The following is a 25851-nucleotide window of genomic DNA, read 5'->3' on the forward strand; positions in this document are numbered from 1 at the left end:
GTCAAAGCCCACTTCTTCAAGTTAGTTTGTTACTTATCTATACACAAGACGCACCAAAACTTTGTGGAGTTATTCGTGAAACTTTCAAAATCTCGCAAAGAAAAAGAAAACAAATTAATATTGAAGAAAAATCGCGTATTATGTAAATATATTTTTCCAATAATTCCCTATCGGTTTGTTTGTACTTGCACGATACACATTAAACATCACCGGTTGTTACGACTATCGGATTTTACGACTGAATATGAGCAGTCCCTTCGATGTCGTTATAACAGATTTTGACTGTATATGTAGAAAGTGAACAGAGAAGAGAAATTTAGAAATTTAAGTTACAAAAAAACAAAAGCAACACAATACCCACATATTATTTTGTACATCAACTTACAACTATAAGACTATAATAATCATCGGACTAAATCACCTTATAAATATTTATAGATATTATTAATTGTTAATCAAAATGAAACACTGAATTTGTTGTTATTGAACGATTTATTGATGTTTATAAGTGAAAATCTCGTAGTCTAACACGGTAAAGTTGTACTCTGACGCGAGCGAGGCGGGCGCGATTGGATCCCCGTACGAGTGTAGGTTGCTGTAACTGTCACAGTTCGTGTTGCAGTTACTCGAGATGAACAGATCCGCGCCGGCGCCGAAAATAGGACCGCAGCTGTGAGATACATAATAGTTAGTTTTTTTTTCCTACCTGAGGACGTTGCTAATATTAGCTTTAGCAAGAGCAGTGCTTCGCAGAATGTACCACCAGATCGGAAACACGAAGATCCGGCGAGAAACTCAGTGGGCTGTGTCTGTGGGTTAATTTACTCGTCGAGCCCTTAGTCGCAAGCGACGGAAATAATTAGTGAGCACAAATCAGACATATTATAATTAAAATGATATTCAAATACATAGAGTTCGAAGAAGCAAAAAATTATTTAAAATGAGAAATCAAAAGTGAAACCAGAAAACGTCAGAAAACCGTAAAAATAGTTCAGGTTTTCGTGTTTCTAACTCTCCTGATACGTAAATATTAAATTCAAACACTACTATGAATCGATAATCGATTTTTTACAATATAATATTTTTTTCTTACACTATTCTTAATTCAAATTTCTTAATATTCATTTTCTATTTTTTAGTTGGATTTTTTATAAAAAGCGAATTTTGTTAGTTTTTTCCAACTATTATTTATTTTTCATTTTTTAGTTGAATTACAATTTTTTTAATTTTTTTTAATTGTTCAATTGTCATCGGTCCAAATTTCGAATTAATCCGACATTTTGAAGGGGGTCAAAATCATGTTCAAAGATTCTTCTTTTTCTTGCCAGATCTCCTCAATGGGTCGTGTTTCCGATCCGGCGGCAGATTCTGCGAAGCACTGCTCTTGCTAGGGTTCGTGTTAGTACCGTCGTCAGGTTCGAGCCCCGTGAGCTTAAGGTTACGCTGAAATAGCCTTTCAAGGCACTCAGGTAAGTAGGAAAAAAAAGCGTATTAAAAAAAACTCACTCGGGATGGTAGCAGAGCGCGAAGGGCTTCTTGAGCAGCGGGTGCCGCGCGGGGGGCTCCGACAGCGCGAACAGGAAGGCGCGCTCCGCCGACACGTAGCCCCCCGCGCCGCCCGGCCCCCACCCCGCGCTGCTGTACCCCCCCACCACCTCGCCGCGGGACAACTGCACACGAACACACACACACAACGCTTATTGAAGTGCTCGCAATATTACTATTAGAAATACTACTACTGGTGATATTTCTACTACTATTTCCGCCGTGAGGCAGTAATACGCTTCGGTTTGAAGGGTGGGGCAGCCAGTGGGTTTATATTAAGACCTTAAAACTCTTATCTCAAGGTGGATAGCGGCATTTACGTTGTAGATGTCTATGGACTCCAGTAAACACTTAACACCAGGTGGGCTGCGAGGTCATCCACCCATCTAAGCAATAAAAAAACCTGTATGGAGTCAATTGGAAGTAGCTGGTATTTGGGAGCCCCGGCCCAGAGATGGCAGCAGTGCTCCACACGAAGCGCATCTACCAATTGTAATTACACTTACCTGCACTAAAAGTAAGACGGGCGATATTCCATCGCAGTGCGAGTGGAAGGCCTGCGCGGAGTAGCCGTGTGTCGAGGCGCGGAACACAAGCCGCCACGACTGCTTTGGAGTCCCACACCTAGAAGTAAAATTAGGTTAACATGCTTGAAATACTTAACTAAAACTTACTTTTACGTTTTAAAATCTCTTTTTTTTTTGTATTGCTTATATGGGTGGACGAGCTCACAGCCCACCTGGTGTTAAGTGGTTACTGGAGCCCATAGACATCCACAATGTAAATGCGCCACCCACCTTGAGATACAAGTTCTAAGGTCTCAAGTATAGTTACAACGGCTGCCCCACCCTTCAAACCGAAACGCATTACTGCTTCACGGCAGAAATAGGCAGGGTGGTGGTACCCACCCGTGCGGACTCACAAGAGGTCCTACTACCAGTAATTACGCAAATTATAATTTTGCGGGTTTCATTTTTATTACACGATGTTATTCCTTCACCGTGGAAGTCAATCGTGAACATTTGTTGAGTACGTATTTCATTAGAAACATTGGTACCCGCCTGCGGGATTCGAATACCGGTGCATCGCTTCAACACGAATGCACCGGACGTCTTATCCGTTAGGCCACGACGACTACGAAATTACGAATTTATTAAAGTATTCGAAACTTTGGGAATAATAAAATGAAATAAATTAATATAAACGTAAAAGTACTATTTATACGTACGTAGGATTGTAAATATAATTTCTAAGCTTATCTATAATGTCTTGCTTAACTTAAATAAAGTTTCTTTTTTTTACAAATCACTTCCTTTGTTTTTCCTCTTTGCATTAAACTGTTAACAATTTATTTTATTCCGGAGTATCATTTCAACAGTTTTTATCATAGCTTGTTATTTTATAGCATATATTGAAAATGTTATTATTAAAGTTCCATTTTGATTAATTTCTACGAATCTGAGTGATTTACTGACTATTACTATAATTATATAACTCAGGTTACAAATTTGTTAATTTCAAATGACGTTTCGAAATAATATATTAATAGGGCTTTACCGATGAAGTTGCCGTAAATTATGTAGGGCTGTCAATAAATTCTAAATAAAATTAAATTTTATTTAAAAACTTCTGGGAGTCTATTTTGAAATTCAATCATTTGTTTATTAATTAATGTTTTATTTTAACTACATTTGTATGTTTTTCATCAGTATAAACACGATAAAAATACTAGTAATTACTGAAAGCTAGTACCTTCGCTGTAGCGATCTCGCACAAACTGTTCACAACATTAATGACTTTAATTAAAACACATTAACTTACCAGTTGTTAATGACGGATTGAAAAGCGCTTTTATCCTGATGAAGGATCGCCGAGCCCGCGAACATGTTCACAGCCAACCTGAGCGACGAAAATATATTTAGCTACACTACGAAAGTTCGATGAAAAGTTTAGTTAGATTATATTAGATTATACCATTTGACGCTTGAAAGACAAACATGACTAAGCGACAATAACTGCTTTGTACATAAATGATGGGCAATAACCATATTCGATGCGCAAAAAAAAAATATTTCTAGGTCTGTTAAAATCATTTCAATCCTACAGCTAGATTCGTTAAAATATAATTTTTGTCAGGTATTTCAACTTTAAATTAGTCTACTGTAAAGTTCACGCATTGTCGCTTAGTCACGTTTGCCTTTCAAGCGTCGACATATGAGTATGTATAACAGTGCTTTCTTGTCCTTGGTCGTGACTTGTGTATCCTCATTTGACTCAGTGTGCTTAGTGAGAATTAACGTTCTCGATAGTGTAAAAGTTAACTCAAATTTGTATGGAATTGAAATGTTTGCGAACGTTTGCCGCTAGGGGCGCTGTTACAATTGCATACAAATTTGAGTTAACTTTAACGCTATCGAGAACGTTAAACAACTCGCACTAAGCACACTGGTTGCTCTGTGTGTACTTAATGTTTAGCTTCGTACTTGTCAGAGGGCGTTTTGTGAGCGAGGCGTCGATGGCAGCGTTAATATTATAATGCCTATGGGCTTTTTTTATTGATTCGATGGGTGGACGAGCTCACAGCCCACCTGGTGTTAAGTGGTTACTGGAGCCCATAGACATCTACAATTGAGATATAAGTTCTAAGGTCTTAGTATAGTTACAACGGCTACCCCACCCTTCAAACCGAAACGCATTACTGCTTCACGGCAGAAATAGGCGGGGTGGTGGTACCTACCCGCGCGGACTCACAAGAGATCCTACCACCAGTAAATCACTTGCAATCGCTTGATGCTGGTTGGTGGGTAAGTAAAGGACCTGGGTTGCGTGTTGTGGTCGGGCTGGGCGTGCAGCGCGGCGCGCCGGTACCGCTCCAGAGAGACCTCCATGGGCACCGCGCCCGTCGGCTCCACCTCCTCAGCGAACACTGAACTCTCTGAACACAACACGACATCTTAAAACGTGTCGCCAAATAAAAATAAAAACACGAAACATTCCATACCACGTTCACGTTAGTGATGAATGTTGAGAGCAAAGTATGTTTATATTTTGCTCAAACTGCTAAGTAGAGATGAAACGGATAGTGGTTTGGTCGGATACCGGATACCGAATATTCGGCAAGCTGCGAGGCCGGAGCGGCCCTTTCAGAAATATTCGTGCGCGTTCGGGTGTTGTCGCACGTGAGCGGACATCGCGACGACTCGGTACGACGACGATTTAGTACTCATTCACCACAATTTGCCACTTGTTAATTTTGAGTATTAAACAAACTAATTAATAAAACAATCGGTCACTTTTGACGTGCGATTATAAAAATAAAATTTGTCCATAACCTATTGTGGCATTGTTTGCCTTTTGTATAACCATGAGATTTTCTTAAAGTTTACTATCCGAAATCCGAACGGATAGTGAAAGCATGGCCGGATAGGCCGGATACCGGATAGTTACCGGATATCCGTTTCATCTCTACTGGTAAGTCATATTACATCACTGAGGTAAGTAAGTTTTTGTGAGTTTCCATTTGAACGATTCAAGTACAAGGCTGCAATTCAATATCAAAAGAACTGGTGCTATCGGGAAGGTTCGGGAAGTGTAACGCCATCTATTGTTAAATAGCAAAAACGTTTATTGAAACGACTAGTACTATCGAAATTATACTCGAAAATTGTAGACTTGTGTCGACTATAAAGCGTGGCAGAGACGAAATGAAGGAGTAAATGATCAGTTTTACTGGAAGCGAATCAGCGAATGGATCACCTGAAGCGCAGCAGAAGTAGTGAATTGAGAATTGTGCAGTGTAGTAAGTGTAAGTGTGGGAATAATTAAATTGAGTTTTCATTTATACTTCTGTGAATGATTTATTTATACCTCAGTGCGTAACAATAGTATAGTATTTAATATATTCTCGAAAAACAATCACAGGTTATGTATGTGGCGGCATCTGTTGGCAAGTAGAAGAAAGTTGTCCAAAGTCTGAGTTTAACGTGCGATTGCATATGTTCGCTCTGCATTACCTATGAGTAACAGTCTTATGTGTTGCATGAGGGGTGCGAGGTGGTGGCAAACCCGCGCCCTCTCCTCCTCCGTCCAGTGCGCCGTGGGTTGGGTCACGCCGGCGCGCTGCTTGGCCCAAGCGAGAGCACAGCGCCACACTTCTTCCTCTTCAAGACACAGCTGGAAATCGAGCGATTTATTGTTAACAATCTACGCCCACTGATCGAAACTCAACCAGTGTGCTTAGTGCGAGTTTTTTAACGTTCTGGATAGCGTATAAGTTAACTAAAATTTGTATGCAGTTGGAACAACGCCCCTAGCAGCAAACCTAGGCAAACGTTCCAACTCCATATAATTTTTAGTAAACTTTTACGCTATCGAGAACGTTAAAAAACTTGCACTAAGCACACTGAATCAATTAAACACAAAGTTTTGGTTTCATTTCATGTGACACATTTTAGTTAGTACTTTCTTTTTTCTTGTTTATACGGGAACAAAGAAAACTGATTCTAATTAGGTATTATTTTTTGATAGCACAACGGTTCGTTATTGGCTATTAAACAAAAATACTGCCAAACAAAGATAAAGGAGTTATATAGAAGGCGCAAAAGGTACTAAACAGACTTGTCGGGTCCTCATGATTCTTTACGGGGTACAATGACCTCGAAGCAACCTCCTATGCCCGGACTGTGGGCTTCCTGTCTCACTGGGGTAATGTGTTTGCTGATCATTGCACAGAAGATGGGTCCTACGTCGCGAGTGCACCTGTGAAGAGGCACAGAGCCCCGTGTTGACGGATCTACACGCACTGACGCTAACAAACTGTGTTGTTTTCGTCTATTTATACATTATGCCTTCGAAGGCATATTCTGCTTACATCTGGACATCAGACGAATGCAATCTGTCTACGTGGTTATAGGAGGTGTTGTGACAAAAAAATAATCTCGAATTCCTCAGAGCACTCCGACTATGTGATCTGAAGAAGAGTTTTATACTCGTGTTTATAGAATTATCAAAGATTGTCAAAAAGGATAGGTTAAAAACGAACTTACGAAATCCGAAGATATAAGCTTGATGAGAGCTTCCTTGGGCAGGTTGAGGAAGGCGTTGGTCTTGACACAGTCGGCCGCGTTGTCTCCAATGAAGGCGATGCAGCGCTCCATAAACGAAGATGCACTTTTTCCGCCTTTATCCATAGTCACAATTATTTTTATAAAGTAATATTTAATCAGTAAAAAGTAATATTTAATTATTTTTAAAAAATAACTGAAAACCAATCATGCATGGTCATCTGGCGTCTAATTAGAATTCCCTGTTTAATGGGTACCAGAGATTGACATACATATTTATACACGTTTAAATATATATATCGGAAAAGCCACAATTAGTAACATCATCGTCAGACATCATAGGGGCGAATTCGTCATCACAGGCCGGATGACGTTGCAAGATCTTTGCCAGTTATTATTGTTATATTTAAAAGGTTTATAATTTGTTTCTTGATCACTAACACTCAAGCATTAAGAGAAGTCATTTGCCAGGGTTCAGCGAATTCGAAGAAAGATTTCCTTGTAATTAGCAATATTCTTGATTATTGTTGCCAAAATTTTTAACAGAACTTTGTTCATGTCACATTTTATTTGGCTTAGTACAAATACAGGTGTAAAGTCGACGGATATGAATTAAACTAGTCTTAACCTTAACACACTAGAATACTTCAGAGGCTCAATCCTTCTGTTTTTTCTTCTTACTGCCTAGGTGGGTGCATGAGCTCACGGCCCGCCTGGTGTTAAGTCCTTGAGATATAAGTTTTAAGTTCTAAGGTCTCAGTTTAGTTACAACGACTGTCCCGCCCTTCAAATCGAAATGCATTACTGCCTAACGGCAGAAATAAGCAGGATGGTGGTACCTAGCCGGGTAGACTCAAAAGAGGTCCTACCAACAGTAAAAAATTCAGTTCTTGATTCCCTATAATACACGATTTTTAATTTGTGCAGAGTTTGAGCGGTTACCCCCACCGACACTAGATGGCGCTGTTATATAAATTGCATCTTTGCCGGCCAAGAACCCTGTACTTAATTGTTTGAACTTTGAAGTCGACATGACCAACAAGGTACGACGTACGATGCATTCCTATCGAGCCGCGAAATTCTTCCAGTGTTAGAATTCCGCTTGTAGATTACTATTTTTTATAATGTATGTTTAATACGTACTTAGCTTAAGTTCCGAATTACTTATACTTCCAAGATGATGAATGATGAATAGTTTAATGAAAATCAAACCGACAAAAAAATGCGTAATTATTGGTGGTAGGACGTCTTGTGAGCCTGCACGTGTAGGTACCACCACCATTTTGTCTATTTCTGCCGCGAATAAGTAACGAAGGGCGAAAATCCGTTGCATTATAGAGCTGAGACTTGAACTCATGTCTCAAGGTAGGAGGCGACTGTTGTTGATGTCTATGAGTAACGGTAGCCACTTAACAAAAGGTGGGCTGCGAACTCATTCTAAAACAGAAATATAAAAAGAAAATCGATGAAACGTACAAGGGATGCCCAATAAAGTTTAAATTAAACTAAGCTTTTGTTTTAGTTTATTCTAAACACAGCTATTTGCGTTTTTGCAATTATTATACTCTTTTCGAGTGCTATAACATCACCCATTAATCTGGGTTATTTTGTTATCAAAATATAGTAATTGAACTAAGTGTTCTTGAATATTTCGTGCTTAGCGAGCAGGTCCTGCAACCAACCTGACCGGACTTGCGGGTCGCAGACAGATATCGTACTTTTCAAATAACAACACTTGATTTACAGTAAATATGTGCAGCATTGTGTGATCTCCCTACTTCACAATCTGTCTAGAGTGGGGCTATTTTCCTGTCTCCCACGTCAAAGCCCTAGATAGATAGAGTTTGTTTTCTTGGACAATTGATTCGTAAAAACAACGTAGTAACAAACAAAGCTGCAATATGCAGTCTTATTTCATCAAGACAACTCTTAACTATGCTAACATAAAGAAGAACATATTAACTATTGTGGTCGACTTACAATTTGTAATGCAACAAAATACTGTGTTTGTAAAACGAAATACTGAAATAAATAATAATTTAAGTGAGATTTAATAGAATAATGAGAATTGAGATACTAATTACTACACATACCTATGTGAGAGTATAAATAGCAGCAGAAGTAGCGACATCTACAAGAACAGAATTAGGGATTGGTGGATTTTTTGCAGAAATCGATGTTAACCATATAAATGAACTGTAGTTTTACCATGCTCACTAGAAAATATGGACCTCATAATATAAATCGTTTTTGTAACATGAAAAGTCTCTGACTTGATTTTATGATCTATTGTTATAATTGTTCTGAAGGTGTGGTGGGACTATAAGCCCATCCATCTCTGTGATCCAAGTAGATATTACGACTTCCCTAACAGAGTACCTACTTTCCTTGGACATATTTCCTTCACCTTCACAGAATAAAAACATGCTATCATGTATCTATGTTGCCAAATAGTAGTTGTGCAGTATGAGCGTAGAGGTTTTTTCTTCCTCATCATAATACCTATCGAGCTAGGTCCTATTGTTAGATGTTCCTAGGTAATGTACTACATCACATGAGTGTTCTTACTGGAACTTTATGTATAACAATATCATACGGAGCGATTTCAGTGTATCAGTCATCATATCATTACAATGGGGTTTCCATATGAAGTGTCTGGTGCCCTTTGTCAGAATAATTTATTTTCATTAAACAATGATGAGTCCAATGGAACTTCTCGTCTTGCAAACCAGCTCAGGGCTGCTCAGAGGTCTCTCAGCACCAAACCTGGCCACTTAAGTCTACCACTGTGCCTTACAAACCAGTTTTCTGGTATTAGCACAGGGTCAACCACTTGCTGGCTAAATAAATTTATAAGAGCTAAGCCTCCCTTAAAACTGTAGTACATAATATTGAACTTGTCAGAGAAAATCTTTGCAACAGAACATTCTTGAATAATATTGTATTCGACATTAAAATTATCTAAAGTTTGTGGCTGAATTCTATCTTTCATATTGTAATGACATAAGTCATTAATATAATTTTACTACATATTATAACAGTTCTTTAACTATTTTATGATTAATTTAACAACTAGGCAGCCATTTTAATAAATATTAATTCACAAATGAAGATACTTAGGAATTAGGTAAATAAATATAAATATTTTAGATTTGACATTTAGGTGAAATATATTAATGGCTTGAACAACTTTGGACAATTTTGGAAATCATAAAACAAAGGTCTAAACTTAATCGTTGCTAAACTAATGCGTTAGTCCTTAAAAACACAAGTTCTGAGAAAACCACCATTCTAGTATGATTAAGAACTGTAAATAAAACACTGAAATAAATCTTAAATTTAATTAGAAATTGAGAAAACCAGTATTCCTGTTACAGTTATTTCACTGATACATATGTAATTAGAACTGTTATTTACTAGGAATGACTTCACTTTTAGCAAATTTATAACCTAACTTCACACTGACGCGCTGGGGTTCACGTTCTGTATGAGTGTTATGTTGTCTCCCTTCATCATTATTCTTCCTATTTGTTTTCTGTTTTTCGATTTCATATGGACTTCTTCAGCTTCGTCGAGAACAATATTCATGTATTCATCAAAACCCACGATGTGTCCTTCAATCCTCAGATTCACGTTTTCATATAGCCAAATTTGCACACGACTCCGGTTCTGTAGGTATCGGAAGATAAGGTTGATGGGCTGTACCATCACCTTCTGAACTTTCGGTGGGCCTTTATAAGCCATTTTTTGTTTGTATTGACTTTCGTGAATGAAAAATTATGGTAGAAACAAATAAACGCCGCCAAACCCGGCTTCGCGTCCGTCAGAAACTTCAATATTTAGTCTATGGCCAGAAACGCTACGCGTAGTGATGCGTAGTAACTGACCACTGTGTATTTCTGACGTTTATATTAACGATTCTATTTCGTATTATCGATTTAACAAGCGATTTCTTTTTTTATGTCAAACGTAGCTGCACGTAAAACCGATTGCTGCCATGGTGACGCGTCGCTGCACTATAGTGAATATTGTCATATATGACAGTATTTAAAAATAGCCTTTATTTTATATTCGGGAGTGTGTGCAGCGTGGCTACACAGCGCCATACGCAAACGACTTAATACTAATATTTAAAAAATATTGAAAGATGTGGTGTAGTGGGACACCAGGTAGGAACGAAGTTCCTTCGGCTAATGTAGAATCGACACAATTTGCAAAAAAAGAAATGGTGCTCAATTTTATGTAGGTTTTCTTGGTTTTTCTCTTAAATTTTGCTGATTAGTTTTTATTTAAGTACGGAAAAGTATTTAGGAAATTCAGTATTTTAGGAAATAATAAATTACGTAAAATTAAAAAAATAGTAATTCAAATTATCAATTAAAATAACTAAATATATCTCTTTATTTTAGGTTGACAACATAAAATTACATATAAATAGAAATAGAAATAATTACTAAATAGAGAGAGAAGGGATTAGAGAACGAAAAGAAAGAAGGAGAAAGAGAAAGGTATTATACACTACTCGCTTGTGTATGCGACTGTCGCGCCTGCGCACGTCTCATTTAACGGTTTTATTCCACGCACTTTTTTCCACGGATTTTTTCTTACGGTTTTACTATCACATTTTTTTCAGTTCGGTCGCGCAGCATAATCCCTATCCCCTCCAAGCCTGCCGTAAGGAACTTCGTTCCAATTATCATTATGCCACATGAATTTCCTGCCGTAAACTATCCTTTTAAGCATCTACACCTGTACAATAATATATCAATGTTTCACATGTGCCTACCTTCCCGCGATGGCTCATTTTATTGTTTCCTCACTTATCAGATATATTTTTTCAATATAAAAAAAATACACTTAAATGAATTATGAGCTTTTAAACTCACTTTACTAAGACTCAATGACTTTCACATCCACAAATTCAAAGTAGTCGATTTTAGAGCCTAAAAATATAAATTGACTATTATTTGGGAATAGGGCTTCACTATGTAAATAAAAATTGAAATCCATAGATAAAAAAATTTTGCTAAACATGGCGTAGGTGTAGGAAATACCTACTCCAAATCATTTTTGTTGTACGACGGTGTAAATAGTTGTTTTTAAGTTACTCTGTAGTTGATTGTGAGTTGTTCACCATAACAGAACTAAAATTTTAAATACAGAACAAAAAGTGTGCGATGGCCGGGAATCGAACCCGGATCAACTGCTTGGAAGGCAACTATGCTGACCATTACACCACCATCGCAACTGAACGCTTGTCTGAAATTAAGTAATTTATAAATTTTTTACCTGGTCTATCATGTATTTCCATTGCAACAGCCAACAGAGTACAAGCACTATCTACGCTTAATGTTGAAGTGACGTGGTCTTCGCAAGCAGACCGCAAATCTTCTACCCCAAGATCTGCTGCTAGCGTCATCATTTCAAACACTCCTGAATCTTGTAAAAGCAGCTAAAATAGTTTTTAAAAACATTTTACGACGTTTAAATCATTACAAGAAATACTTTAATGATTAAACAATAAGTAAATTATAGTAATATTATTTCACAGCTTATTTTCGGTGTACAATAAATTTTTTTGGACTTTACTTTCATGTAACCACTTCACCTACATACTTTTTGATCATCACTTTTTATTTATTAAGTTGACATGTTTTCAAATTAGCGCTGAATTTTAGTACATCGAAGCTATTTGTGGAGGAGGAAGGAAGTTCAAGTTTTTGTATAGGCACATTAATTTTAATTTAAAAAACCGTCAACAGAGGGTGCTGTTGTAAATTTTTTCAAATCCTTTTTCTTCAATTGTATACAATAATGACAACCTTAAGGCAACAACATTAAATACTCACCTTTCCAGTGTAAACGTATTGAATGAAGAGCCTGAAGGTCTCGGGTTGGATGTGCGGCATCCGTATAGGTATCGGCTGTCCGCCAACAGATGGCGTAACCGTACAACCAGGGATCCGACATATTTCACCACGTTTTGTGTTCTGGAAACTTTTGCATCTAAAAAAGAACAATTTTTTTTTTTCAAAAAAGAAATTTGACAAATATTTAGCTTTATCAGAAGTTAACTGAACTATTAATAATTATTTTAAATGTAATGGCAATATCAATCGACCAATTTAACACGATTGAGCTCACGATGGATCACGGTAGGTTAGCAGTGGTCAGTAACTCGCGACTAGGCTACGGCTCTTCCGCGATATTGTTTAGTTCAGGCAGGGAATGTTACTTATTATCTCACCTTGTAATAGACTATAGTATAGTATTATAATAAGCTTTTTATTTCCTACCTAAGCTGATATTCTTGAGAGGCTATATCAACGTAAACTTAACTAGTAGGTGAGCTCACGGGACGCTCAAACCTGACGACGTTGCTAACACGGACCCTAGCAAGAGCCGTGCTTTGCAGAATCTACCACCGGATCGGAAACGCGACCCACTGAGAAGTGGGAAATTCAGTGGGCTGCGTCTGAGGGTTAATTTACTCGTCGAGCCCTTCGTCGCAAGCGACGGGTTCGACGAGAACGATGACCGGTGCTTGAGGTACCTAAAAGCACCGTTAGTGGATCGGGACGATGTCGATGACGATGGATCGGAAAATGACGTGTTTGGGGCGACGTCGACTGCTTTCCATTCTTTCCGCAGGATCGGGAATGTAGTTACCGGCGGCCACGATGAGAGGGTTCTCGTGTCGTGCCGCTTTATCGAAGTGGTAGTAAGCATTTTTTAAGCACAAAGCATTATAAACATATTAGCATTATAAAGATTTTTTTGGCTCTTTTGGTTTACTAAGCTTCCCACCACTGCAGTAAACATTATTCAGCATAATGTAACACATAATGTCATAATAACAATGCACATTAAATTTTACAAGTTGAAATTGTTGAATAGAAAAAAAAAGAGGTTATAAACTCAAGAAAAGTGTCATTAATCAGTTTCAGAGCAAATCCTCAAAAGTATTCAAGCTTATTATAAAAAAATTTCAGGAGGTCTTTTTATAAAAATCTTCTGTAACTTTAGCGATGTTTCTTCACCGAGCCCTAATTAAAAATCGATAATCCTCAGATATTGTAAGAACTATCTAGACAGAAGCTTTGTTGAAAAACTTTTATCTCTACAGGATGCATACAGCGTAGACAATGAGAGAATAAGCTAACAGAGTGCAGGGTCTCGTTACGTTACTTGGTTACGCGGCCGGTATCTATCACATTGTCGTCGTGGCCTAAATGATAAGACGTCCGGTGCATTCGTGTTGAGCGATGCACCGGTGTTCGAATCCCAGGCGGGTATCAATTTTTCTAATGAGATACGTACTCAACAAATGTTCACGATTAACTTCCACGGTGAAGGAATAACATCGTGTAATAAAAATTAAGCCCGCAAATTTTAATTTGCGTAATTCCTGGTGTTAGGACCTCTTGTGAGTCCGCGCGGGTAGGTACCACAACCCTGCCCATTTCTATCGTGAAGCAGTAATGCGTTTCGGTTTGAAGTGTGGGGTAGCCGTTGTAACTATTCTTGAGACCTTAGACCACTCTCAAGGTGGGTGGCGGCATTTACGTTGTAGATGTCTATGGGCTACTTAACCACTTAACACCAGGGGGCTGTGAGCTCGTCCATATCATCAGGTTAGATCCTGTCTATTAATCCTTCTAATGAATTCTCTAAATCTAAATTAATCCATATATTAATCCTAATTCTATCCTCTCTGTTAATTTACGAACTCCCGTGCAAAATGCTTTGTACTGATTTTTCCATTCAATTCGTAGCTAAGCTTCATTAATAATGGAAAAGTTTGCGAAATATTGAAACAAACACTAACTAAATTGTATTTTATCATGGGTCTTTTTATATGGCTTAGATATTCGTGCGCCAATGGATTTATTCAGTAGAGTGGTGAGGAATTTTATTTGAATTTTGAGTAGATTGAATAATATAATAAACTTTTATAATAAATTATTAATAAACTGGTGGTAGAACGTCTAGAGAGACGTCCAGAATTGAGACGTCGAATTGATACTAAAATAGTATTTTTTAATTCCACGCAAGAAAAACAATGAAGTAATCCGTTAAGCACGCTTCAAATGTGTTTTTTTATTTATTGCTTAGATGAGTGAACGAGCTCACAGCTCACTTGATGTTAAGTGGTTACTGGAGCCCATAGACATATACAACGTAAATGCGCCACCCACCTTGAAAAAAAATTCTAAGGTCTCAGTATAGCTACAACGGCTGCCCCAACCTTCAAACCCCGAAACGCATTACTGCTTCACGGCAGAAATAGGCAGGGTGGTTGTACCTACCCGCGCGGACTCACAAGAGATTTTACCACCTAAATGCGTAGTTAATTGATTCATGGACAATTAGAAGCGGCGCTCTGAAGCAATTAAGGCGGCCTGACCGCTATTGATCACTCGGCTCGGGGAAAGCCACGAACCGATCAGTATTTGAGGGTACGATTCTTTGCTTGTGGGCGTTAATCGTATCTTTCAATCGACTTTAAAAATAGGAGGAGGCTCTAATTCGACTGTATTTTTTTTGTGTGTGTTATTTCAGACCTTTTTTGTAGGTTGTATGTAGGTAGAACCGATATTCATGAATCACCACATGAGAAGCCCCAGTTTCAAATTAAAGAAAGAATTAGAAACTGGTGCTTCTCATGTGGTCAATTTTATCAAGATTAGCGTACTGGTAATTTTTGAATTATCCTCAATAATGCATATTGCAATTGTCTTCTACTAACTATATTTTTATATTTACGATATTTTCATTTAGTTTTTTCGAAGTCGGTTTTCTTTTTTTTATATTTTATATACCTATTTCAATCTTTTGAAATTTTTACAACTTTTCGCAGCATTTATGTTACAAAGTAGGCTTTTGTTACACATTGTATAATCGGATGCTGCAGAAGATAGAATCGTCCTCGCAATAATTATTTCCTTTCAGTCAATTTCAGGGTAAATCCTGTGTAAGATTCTCGGCGGTGTTAATTCAGCGGTCCTTTGTAATTAATTCCGCGGGTAGGAGGTAAGATCTGATCCGACGGGAGCAGCCGGATCTAGCTGGCCGACCATTTATCTTGTCGTGAACATAGACTAACTCCGCAGAGGGTGAATTATCTGTTTGTTTACTGTATTGTCAATTTTGTTTACGAATCGAATAAATTTTTTCGCTCTTAGATCTCGAAGTAAATACGTCACAGCATTTGGTTAATATAGGATAGACACTTATATAGTTTGGTTCGCGAATGAATTTCATAATGAAGGTACATAGTACTGTGCTATAAAAATCAACACTAAGCTACATAATGACGCCTAGAATATAGATGGAAGACCATAATCAAAGAGAAATTACTCTTTTATCAGGGGCATTACGATCTTCAGTGATAAGGTAGACGACGCGAGGAGGAGGATAAAAATCAAACATCATCTCTGAATGCGGATGCGGTATTCACCTTGTGATTATGATATAGGTTTCGTAATCGCCCACCCATCTTTTGCTGTAAAAAGATATCACTATTTTGCTCTGAATCCTTAGTAGGGTATGACTAGCCCTTGCATTAGACGCCTTTAGCTCTAACATTAGAAGTAGGGACCCCGGTAACCGTACTCGTCGAACTCGGCAAAAAGTTCGACGTGCAACCTAACCTAAATATCAGCCCGCTGAGTTTCTCGGCGGATCCTTTCAGTGGGTCGCGATTTCGATCCGGTAGTAGATTCATTCGCAAAGCAGCCGCCCTGAGTTATTAGGTCTACATTGGAGGCGCTCGGGCAGCTGTTAGCAAATCTCACCACTCCTGGCTGAACCTCTGCTCGGCCACCTGTCCTGATGAAACTGGAGAGGCCTCCGGGCTACCAATAATCCATCATTAAATAAAAAAATGGTATAGAGAACTTAACAATACCATTAGAAATATGAGTTTAGTTCCTGGTATTCTAGCGCTACTGATAGACGAAAGGTAGAGGGTAGATCAAATTTGACGATTCCCGTTCTTGTTTTTGAGCGTGATACTTTTTAAAAAATATAATTTTAAATTACATTTGGGGCGCATAGCTACTTCTTTCAAAAGAAAAGCCTTGGAATGAAAGATATTTAAAAAAAATTGAGTGCAAAAATATTAGGTTTGGTTTTGTTTTTTAATATGAAAATACTTCTATATTGAATGCGGAGGTATTTTAATACTCTACGCCAGCCTTTCCCAAAGTGGGCGATAACGCCCGCGCTAAAGGCCTAAAGGGAAGCGGTAAGAGACCCAGAAAAATGGGGGCGTTGTGTAGAGGTTTGGGAGGTGATTTGTAATTTCATCTAGGTGTATTCTTAGCCACCGACTACTCTCTCGCTATGTCTCTCGCTGGTTTTTAAGTAGGTGAAAAAAAAATAAATGGGGGTGCTAAAAAAAAAAAAAAAAAAATTATTTATTCTCAAAGTGAGCAGTAGAAAGTAGATGGTTGGCGTTCCACTACAATGCGTTTAAAAAAAAAAAAAAAAAATCCGTGGTTATCGCACCATCTCCTTTGAGGCGGCGTGTGTACTGGCTGGGACGCCGCCTTGGGTTCTGGAAGCGGAGGCGCTTGCCGCTGACTATAGGTGGCGGGCTGAACTTCGTGCCCGGGGCGTGGCGCGTCCCAGCCCCAGTGTGGTCAGAGCACGGAGGGCCCAATCTCGGCGGTCCGTGCTGGAGTCATGGTCCAGACGGCTGGCTGATCCTTCGGCTGGTCGTAGGACCGTCGAGGCGATTCGCCCGGTCCTTGTGGATTGGGTGAATCGTGACAGAGGACGCCTCACTTTCCGGCTTACGCAGGTGCTCACTGGGCATGGTTGTTTCGGTGAGTTCCTGCACCGGATCACAGCCGAGCCGACGGCAGAGTGCCACCATTGTGGTTGCGACTTGGACACGGCAGAGCATACGCTCGTCGCCTGCCCCGCATGGGAGGGGTGGCGCCGCGTCCTCGTCGCAAAAATAGGAACCGACTTGTCGTTGCCGAGTGTTGTGGCATCGATGCTCGGCGACGACGAGTCGTGGAAGGCGATGCTCGACTTCTGCGAGTGCACCATCTCGCAGAAGGAGGCGGCGGGGCGCGTGAGAGACGCACAATCCCGCCGCCGTCGAGCGGGGGCCAGGGAGGCGGATCTCGCCCAAGCCCTGGCCCTCTAAGTGTTTCGGGTCCCCCTCACATGTCGGTCTGGGGACCGGCGAGGGGGGCCTAAGAAGACGACGTGCAAGCTGCTCTGCACGCGTTTTACGCAAGAGCATCCGGGTGATGGAAGGCCGGCTATCCTCGACCCACGCTGGTTCTGGCCCAGCGGGGTATTCCGTAGGGTAACCCACTCTAACCGGCGCCATCTAGGCGGGCTTCGGACAGTCTGCCGACCGAGAGGGCTGGTGGTCGTGGCGCCGACGACCGCCAGTCCGGCGTCCCGAGGGGGAGGGTGATGGGAGAGATGTGCTCCGCACTAAACGCTTCACTTTCCCCCCTTTGCCTTGTCATGAGTTCTGTCTCATGCGAGGTTTGGACTTTGGTTGTTGAGCGACAGGAGGTTTTAGTCAGTTCGACTCTGACATACCCCGCCCAGTATCCCCAGAAAAGGGCGGAAGTCCGGCGATTTCCTCCTGACCAAAAAAAAAAAAAAAGAGACCCAGAAAAATGGGGGCGTTGTGTAGAGGTTTCGGAGGTGATTTGTAATTTCATCTAGGTGTATTCTTAGCCACCGACTACTCTCTCGCTATGTCTCTCGCTGGTTTTTAAGTAGGTGAAAAAATGGGGGTGCTAAAAATTATTTATTCTCAAAGTGAGCAGTAGAAAGTAGATGGTTGGCGTTCCACTACAATGCGTTTTAAAAACAGTTTTCTGCCACGCACAGTAAATCTCTGGAATTCGTTGCCATCAGCGGTCTTCCCCAACAACTGCGACATTGGGTTATTCAAGAAAAGAGCATATTCTTACCTGAAGGGTAGGCAACGCACTGGCGTAAACGCTGGTGACCGTGGGCGGCGGTGAATCACTTACCATCAGGTGACCCGTCTTGCTTGTTTGCCTCTCGTTGTTACAAAAAAAAAAAAAGTTTGGGAACCCCTGCTCTACGCTGTTCGCATGTCGCCCACAGACGGAGACTAATGGAGCGGTCGCGTAGGTTGTCACTTACGTTTTTGTTGATATTCTATTAATAAAATGATGTTACTTTTTTTTTTTTTTTATGATTGAAGGATTACTGGTGGCCCGGAGGCCTTTCCAGTTTCACCAGGACAGGTGGGCGAGCAAAGGCTCAGCCAGGAGGGGTGGGATTTGCTAACAGCTACCCGAGCGCCTCCGAAGGAGACCTAACAGCTCAAGAGCAGCTGCTTCGCGAATGAATCTACTACCGGATCGGAATCGCGACCCGCTGAGAAGATCCGGCGAGAAACTCAGCGAGCTGATTCATGGGTTAGGTTGCACGGCGAACTCTTTGTCGAGTTCGACGAGTACGGTTACCGAGGTCCCTAAGCCTGCTCCTAGAGCTGAAGGCGTCTAGTGCGAAGGTTATTGGATCTGATGGATCCGTAAGGACGTGTCTAGGGCGTCGACGGTGACTGGCTCCTGCATGATCAGGATTCGGGGAGTAGTCAGCGGCGGCTACGATAAGGCGATTATCATGACGCATAGCCTTATCGAAGTACCGTTCCGACGCTGACTTCATGTATTTCTGTATAGATTCGAGGCCCAGGTCGTCGTGTAGGTCAACGTTCCTCACGAACCACGGAGCTCCGACGGCTAACCTGCAAAAGCGGGATTGTAGAGATTGAAGGGTGTCTATGTGCGTGCGGGCCGCGTGAGCGAACACCACACTCGCATAAGTCATGACGGGCCTTATGCAAGTTTTGTAAAGTGTCACCTTGTTCCGAAGGGACATTTTACTCCGCTTACAAATCATGGGGTAGAGTCTACCGAGAATAAACGCGGCACGGTCACGGACTGATTTTATATGCGGGCGGAATGTCATCGATGCATCCAGGGTAACGCCCAGGTACTTGACCTTCCTGGCCCAGGGTATGGATTGACTAAAGAGAGTAATCGGGGGTGTGAGATTCCTCCTCCTAATACGGGAGGAAATCCGTGCGGAGCTTCCCCTCTGAAAGAGCACCGCAGTACTTTTCGCTGGGTTGATGTCTATGCGCCATTTTCGGAACCACTGTCCTAGGGCTAGGGCTGCGCTCTGAAGCTTCTTCGCGATTAGGGACTTGTTTCTACTGGAATAGTAAACAGTCGTGTCGTCGGCGAATAAAGCTAAATGGGTCGGCGGCGACCGGGGAATATCGTTAACGAATAAGCTAAATAGGAGGGGTGAGAGGACAGAGCCTTGCGGGACTCCAGCTGTGAGAGGTCGTGGGGAGGAGCGGGTTCCCTCGACTCGATATCGAAAAGAGCGGTTCGACAAGAAGTCCCGTATGATGAGCACGAGACTATCCGGCACACCCATGTTGAATAGTTTGAAAATCAAACCGTTGTGCCAGACTTTGTCGAACGCTTTTGCGACGTCGAAGAAGAGAGCTCCCGTGTATAACGGTTTTGGTCGATTAAGCCCCACAAGAATGTGCTCCGTGAGGCGGTGCACCTGTTGAACGCATGAGTGATTTGTACGGAATCCGAATTGTTCATCGATGAGAATGCCCTTGGATGAGACGAAGTCTCTGAGGCGTTTGTAGAGCAGACGCTCATACAGTTTGCCTAGAGACATGAGGAGGCTAATCGGGCGGTAGCTCGTCGGATGATTTTTTGGTTTACCGGGTTTATGTATACCGATAACGTCCGCTTCTTTCCACACCGCGGGAAAGATACAGTTCGCCATAGCGGCATTGAAAATAGATGCCAACATCACGATGAGTTGGACGGGTAGAAGTTTAATAACGCGGTTGGATATACCGTCGGAACCGGGAGCCTTGCGAGGACGTAGGTCTTTGATCAAGTCTTTAACTTCCATCGGGGTGACGGGTGGTAACACATCAGAGGGTGGCAAGGAGGCTCTGCGTTCTACCTCACTGTCTACTAATTCTACATGCACAGGGTCCACGGATTGAGTGCTGGGCGTGCACTGGGTTTGCAATGTATCGGCCAGCAGCTCTGCTTTTTCGTCATCATCGAACGCCGTGAGTCGGCCTGAGGGGCCTACGAGGGGGGGCATAGTTACTACCGTATCCGATTTGAGAGTACGAGCTAAGCGGTAGTAAGACCTTTGGGAGGGCGCGAGTCCTTCTAAGAAATCAGACCATCTGGCATCTCGGACTTCGGCGATGCGAGACTTTACGTCGCGTTGTAGGGCACGCATTCGAATACGATTTTCCGCGGTAGGATACCTGTCGTAGGCGCGTATCGAGGCGTTCTTAGCTCTAAGGAGTTCCCTAATATCGTCGGACAATTTGAAGCGGTGAAGGAAGTCCTCCGCTACAACTTGTTTCGATGACCTATCTAATGTCGAGGTGATGTGTGACGTTAAGATGTCTATGGCTTCAGCGGTATCCTGAGGAGACGGGGTAGAGTCCGGGCTAAACGGTAGCGATGGTGGATCAGATTCAGCCAGGCTGATGCCCAGCGTGTGCCAATCCACCACAGTCCTCGTGACGGGAACGGAATCGGAAGCGCGACCGAGCTTCATAACGACGGGACGGTGGTCTGAATCTAACTCTGAAACTACTTCGATCGAGTGTAAGCGCAGAGTTACGTTTTTTAATAACGCTATGTCGAGTATATCCGGGATGATGTTACTACTTACATAAGGTAGGTACTCCAAAGCATTAATGGAGCCATCTTAAGACATCACAGTCGGTCTGCGATTGATATAACAACTAGTCTTTCAATTGGTACACATTGATGTTACGTAGCAAAAATGAGTGTAAGTCAGGGTTGCTGCCACTACTATGAACGATGGAGGGTATTATTTATACATATTCCTGCCTTACTGGTTTGAGGGTCAAACAATTGAGATATCGACTTAAAGCTTCAAGTGTTACGCGATAAAGTCCCTTCTCGTAGAGCCCGTCACCTGCGATGAAGGTTCCGCGGGTAAACTGACCCATAGACAGAGCCCACTGAGTTTCTCGCCGGATCTTCTCAGTGGGTCGTGTTTCCGATCCGGTGGTAGATTCTGTGAAGCACTGCTCTTGCTAGGGCCAGTGTTAGCAACACCCCCTGGTTTGAGCCCCGAGAGCTCACTTACACGCTAGGGTAACGATGATATAGCTTCTCAAGGCTATCAGCATAGGTAGGAGAAAATAATAATATAAAGTTATATTTGAATTAAAAACAGCGCTTTTTGTTAATACTCTACTTTATAATTCTATGTTACGATGAGTAATTTTGTTAAAAGAACTTTGTTCTGTGCTTATTTTTGCTGTTGTATGACCACGAAAATTGTACAGCGTTTCTAATGTTTTCGCATCGAACAAGCTTCGGATCTAATGAGTTATTTAGCATAAAATCCATTAACTGCTTAAAAAATATTTACACAGAACGTTGTAGCTTCGCGGTCGTGATTGATGAAGAGGCGACCGCGACGCGACGCCGGAGCAACAAAGCGACGACGCCGCCGACGCTGACAAGCAATTTGCATTATCGCGATTAATCGCAAACGTGCCAAAAACGTTTCGATGTAGTTCATTTACAACCAGTACCTTAATGTGGGACAATCAAATTTTGAAGTGTCGGTTGAGTCTTCAAAATCGCAGAAATGTTTTACTTTAATAATGTTTTAGTACCTACTATTGGTCCCTCTGTAGTCGAAATTCGATATAATTAATTGAAATTATATGTTTGGACATTATCATGGTTCTATTATGAAACACTATAATCACAGATTTCGCCAAGACTACACTATAGACAAATAATAATAAAGAAAAAAAAAAAAAAAAAAAAACATTCGCAGTTTGACCACAGACTTTGAACAATAACAAAAGTTTGACAATAAACAGAGTATATGTGTTGTATGTATATGTGTTGTGTCAAATACGTGGTAGTGTGTGTAATGTTTTCTTTATTGATTTAACGATTTTTTATGCATTTTATATAGATACCTAGCACGCAATGCTTAAAACGCGCGGCATCCATTACCAGGTATGACGCAAGGCAAGCGATGATTTTTTTTATTTTTCGAAGACTATTAAGGTTTATTACTATCGAAAGAGTGGTTCCACTGCTGCCTACCTCACTCTGTACAGCAGCCTTTGCTGATGTATACACTGTGTTCAAGATTGTGCGAAGCGTCCACGCTGACAGTGATATGAGAGTCATTAATCACCATCCTATTTTTTTATTTACTTGACACGAAAAATATTTTGCTAGAATTGTTTATAGATCCCGAGTTTGGGTTGTCGTAAAAAAGCTCTTATCCCTGATTGGTGTTTTAGATGCTGCCTAAACAAAAAATAAACAGCATTTCGTATTTTAGATTGATTAGATCTCGCTACGTGATGTAGCGTAAATAATAATAATAATCATCATTTATTTCAGACCATATTTTAAAAAAAATAATACAATTTGGAAATACATAATAATATATCGTCTTTTCGCATTAAAAATGTATAATTTCCAAAAATATTCGAAATTGAGTTAATATGCGTAATAATTTGGTATCACCAGTATTTTTCTCATAAATACTGTCAAAAGAGCGTAGTTTAGTTTTTTTTTTTTGTTTACCTATGTTTTTACTACTATTAACAAAATTAACACATAATTTTATCTTACTTTAAAAGACAGATAATGTAACTGGTAAAAAATAAAAATAAATGTTGCAAAGATGATTAATATTAAAAATATCAAATGTTAAACCTTTAAAACACTCTCCTGTAAAATTAGTAAGTTTTGAGATTATACAACTATACTTGAGACCTTAGAACTCATATCTCAAGGTGGGTGACGGCATTTACGTCGTAGATGTCTATGGGCTCCAGTGACCACTTCACACCAGGCGTGCCGTGAGTTCGTTCACCCGTGTATGCAATAAATCAGACTGGCTTTGAAATTACGTCATTAGCTTTTTAATCTAGTTAGCTGATTCAGTTCTTTTTTTTAAGAGATTTTATAACCTGGCAACTAAGACCTATAGGTCAAGTCTTATTTTAATTTTAATGATACGTAACTTTTTTCTATGAAAATGATATTATGAAATGAAATGAAAACGAAATGAAATGAAATGAGATGAGATGATATGGGATGAAGTATAATCTCAGTAAAATGGTGGTCATTTACTGAGACTTTTTCAGTGGACTTTTTGGAGGATCCCGAGAAGTTACGTTCAGCGGCTTTGTTTTCTCACATTTGTGCACTTTCACAGATACTAAACAGTTAATAAACCACCGTTATTACACATTCAAACCTGAAGCAACACTAATGAGACAAAATAAAACAAATCACACAACTTCACTCCTCGTGTTCCCGCCAAAAAGTCCGCTGATTCAGTTCGGTTCGATTCGGTGTTGCTGCGTCTGAAGCTGCAATCAACTGAGGTGTTGCCAGCATTCTAATTTTGTCGCTCGTTTGTGCGTCTTGTAGTTGGAAAAGGCAATCAGCGTTTGAAAATTTCGACGCCATTGCTGTACAAACACTAGCTCAATAATTTATTTATAAGTTACACTAATTTGAGTAGGCGTCTTTGTCCTTGTGGAGTATTCAATAATCGATGCTAGTTGTATTTATTTCGAGGGGTAACAGGATATTCGGGTTAAGCAACATTCCACTTAATAAGCGACATTTATCTTTGTAATTAAAGATGCGTGTCATTTGGTATTCGCATCAACAATTCGATGTTTTTAATTGTGCTTCAATTATTATGTTTACCGCATTCAAATAGCTGAAGAAGTTTTTTTGTTATGATATTATTTTTTTTTTATACTTCACTTGGCTTTCCGGTAAAATTGAAAAAAATTCACTTAAATCAAATAGCTTTTATTTATTTATTTATTTATAACTTCATATACTAGAAAGTATAAAGGCGGACTTAATGCCATAGGCATTCTCTAATAGTCTACCTTAGGGGAGTGCAGAGATGAAGCTTGGTAGGTGTAGTGTGAAGGTGATAATATTACTTTTCATAGATCAAATGATGTTTCGTTAAATGTCGTGTTATGTATGTAGATGTATATATATTTTTTTTTATTTATTGCTTAGATCGGTGGACGAGCTCACAGCCCACCTGGTGTTAAGTGGTTACTGGGGCCCATAGACATCTACAACGTAAATGCACCACCCACCTTGAGATAAGTTCTAAGGTCTCAGTATAGTTACAACGGCTGCCCCACCCTTCAAACCGAAACGCATTACTGCTTCACGGCTGAAATAGGCAGGGTGGTGGTACCTACCCGCGCGGACTCACAAGAGGTCCTACCACCAGTACATTAACTAACTTGGGGAGTCTGTAACAGTACGTAGGAAAGCGTTCACAGTAAATAAATTAGATCCTTTTCCGTAGTCACCGCGAAGGCTACGGTTTATAAATTGAGGGTAGATAATAGAAAATAAAAATTGTCAAACACAAGATACGGTCGCAGCGTGTGATCGTTCTCGTGTTTCTGAAGATAATGAGCTGACGTCGAACGAGTGAGGGTGTTAGTGTCAGTTGCAATAACACTAAGTGTTGCCTGATATTTGAACGAAACCCGATAGTGTCTTGTTTGCAGAACAAAATATATTTAGGGAATGTGTTTTATTTTACAAATTGCGTATTTGTTCTCGTAGATACGTTTAATGATGATTTTTAATAATGATCACCCGAAAGCTTAGAGTAGGAACTCCCAAACTTATTTTGCCTGCTGCCCACTTTGAGGATAAATTCTTTTTTAGCGTCCCCATTTTTTCACCTACTTAAAAACCCTATAGCAAGAGCTCAGTCGAGTTCTAAGAGTCCTCCTATATGAAATTACAAATCTCCAAACCAAGCCTCTACACAACGCGCCTTTTTTTGGGTCTCTTACCGCCCCCCCTTTAGGCATGCAGCGCCCACAAGGGGGCGCTATCGCCCACTTTGGGAAAGGCTGGCTTAGAGCGACAAAAAACAAACAGCGCCCCTAGCGGCAAACGGAGGCAAGCGTTCCAACTCCATACAAATTGAGTTAACTTTTACGTTATCGCGAACGTTAAAAAACTCGCACTAAGTACACGGATATATTCACACGGGCACCAATTAATACACGCAACACCTAAATTCTTACACACTCTCATACTAACACACACACACTCACACTACACATTTTGGGTGGACTCATTTTAAACAT

General features: G+C 40.4%; 2 protein-coding genes and 1 non-coding gene across 3 annotated transcripts in view; all 3 read right to left on the reverse strand.

Moving 5' to 3' along the window:
* Positions 1 to 473: 473 nt before the first annotated feature.
* Positions 474 to 25851, reverse strand: part of LOC101742787 (uncharacterized) — a 37498-nt gene continuing 12120 nt past the window's right edge. Inside the window, exons 2-10 of the mRNA XM_004927036.4 lie at positions 12458 to 12614; positions 11898 to 12060; positions 6591 to 6724; positions 5559 to 5718; positions 4363 to 4480; positions 3367 to 3444; positions 2052 to 2169; positions 1507 to 1670; positions 474 to 670 (exon numbers count right to left, since the gene is read on the reverse strand). Coding sequence (XP_004927093.1) covers positions 493 to 670; positions 1507 to 1670; positions 2052 to 2169; positions 3367 to 3444; positions 4363 to 4480; positions 5559 to 5718; positions 6591 to 6724; positions 11898 to 12060; positions 12458 to 12614 — 1270 coding nt within the window. The 3' untranslated portion in view covers positions 474 to 492. The remainder of the gene's footprint in view (positions 671 to 1506; positions 1671 to 2051; positions 2170 to 3366; positions 3445 to 4362; positions 4481 to 5558; positions 5719 to 6590; positions 6725 to 11897; positions 12061 to 12457; positions 12615 to 25851) is intronic.
* Positions 9936 to 10490, reverse strand: LOC732904 (small nuclear ribonucleoprotein E; the record flags this gene model as incomplete). The annotated part of the gene is given in 1 exon segment (NM_001046905.1): positions 9936 to 10490. A coding segment is annotated over 1 exon segment (288 nt). The 3' UTR covers positions 9936 to 10064.
* Positions 11782 to 11853, reverse strand: TRNAG-UCC (transfer RNA glycine (anticodon UCC)). The gene has a single exon. It is a non-coding gene; the product is annotated as a tRNA-Gly (tRNA).

The sequence above is a fragment of the Bombyx mori genome, chromosome 11 (genome assembly GCF_030269925.1).
Source record: "Bombyx mori chromosome 11, ASM3026992v2".
NCBI lineage: Eukaryota > Metazoa > Arthropoda > Insecta > Lepidoptera > Bombycidae > Bombyx > Bombyx mori.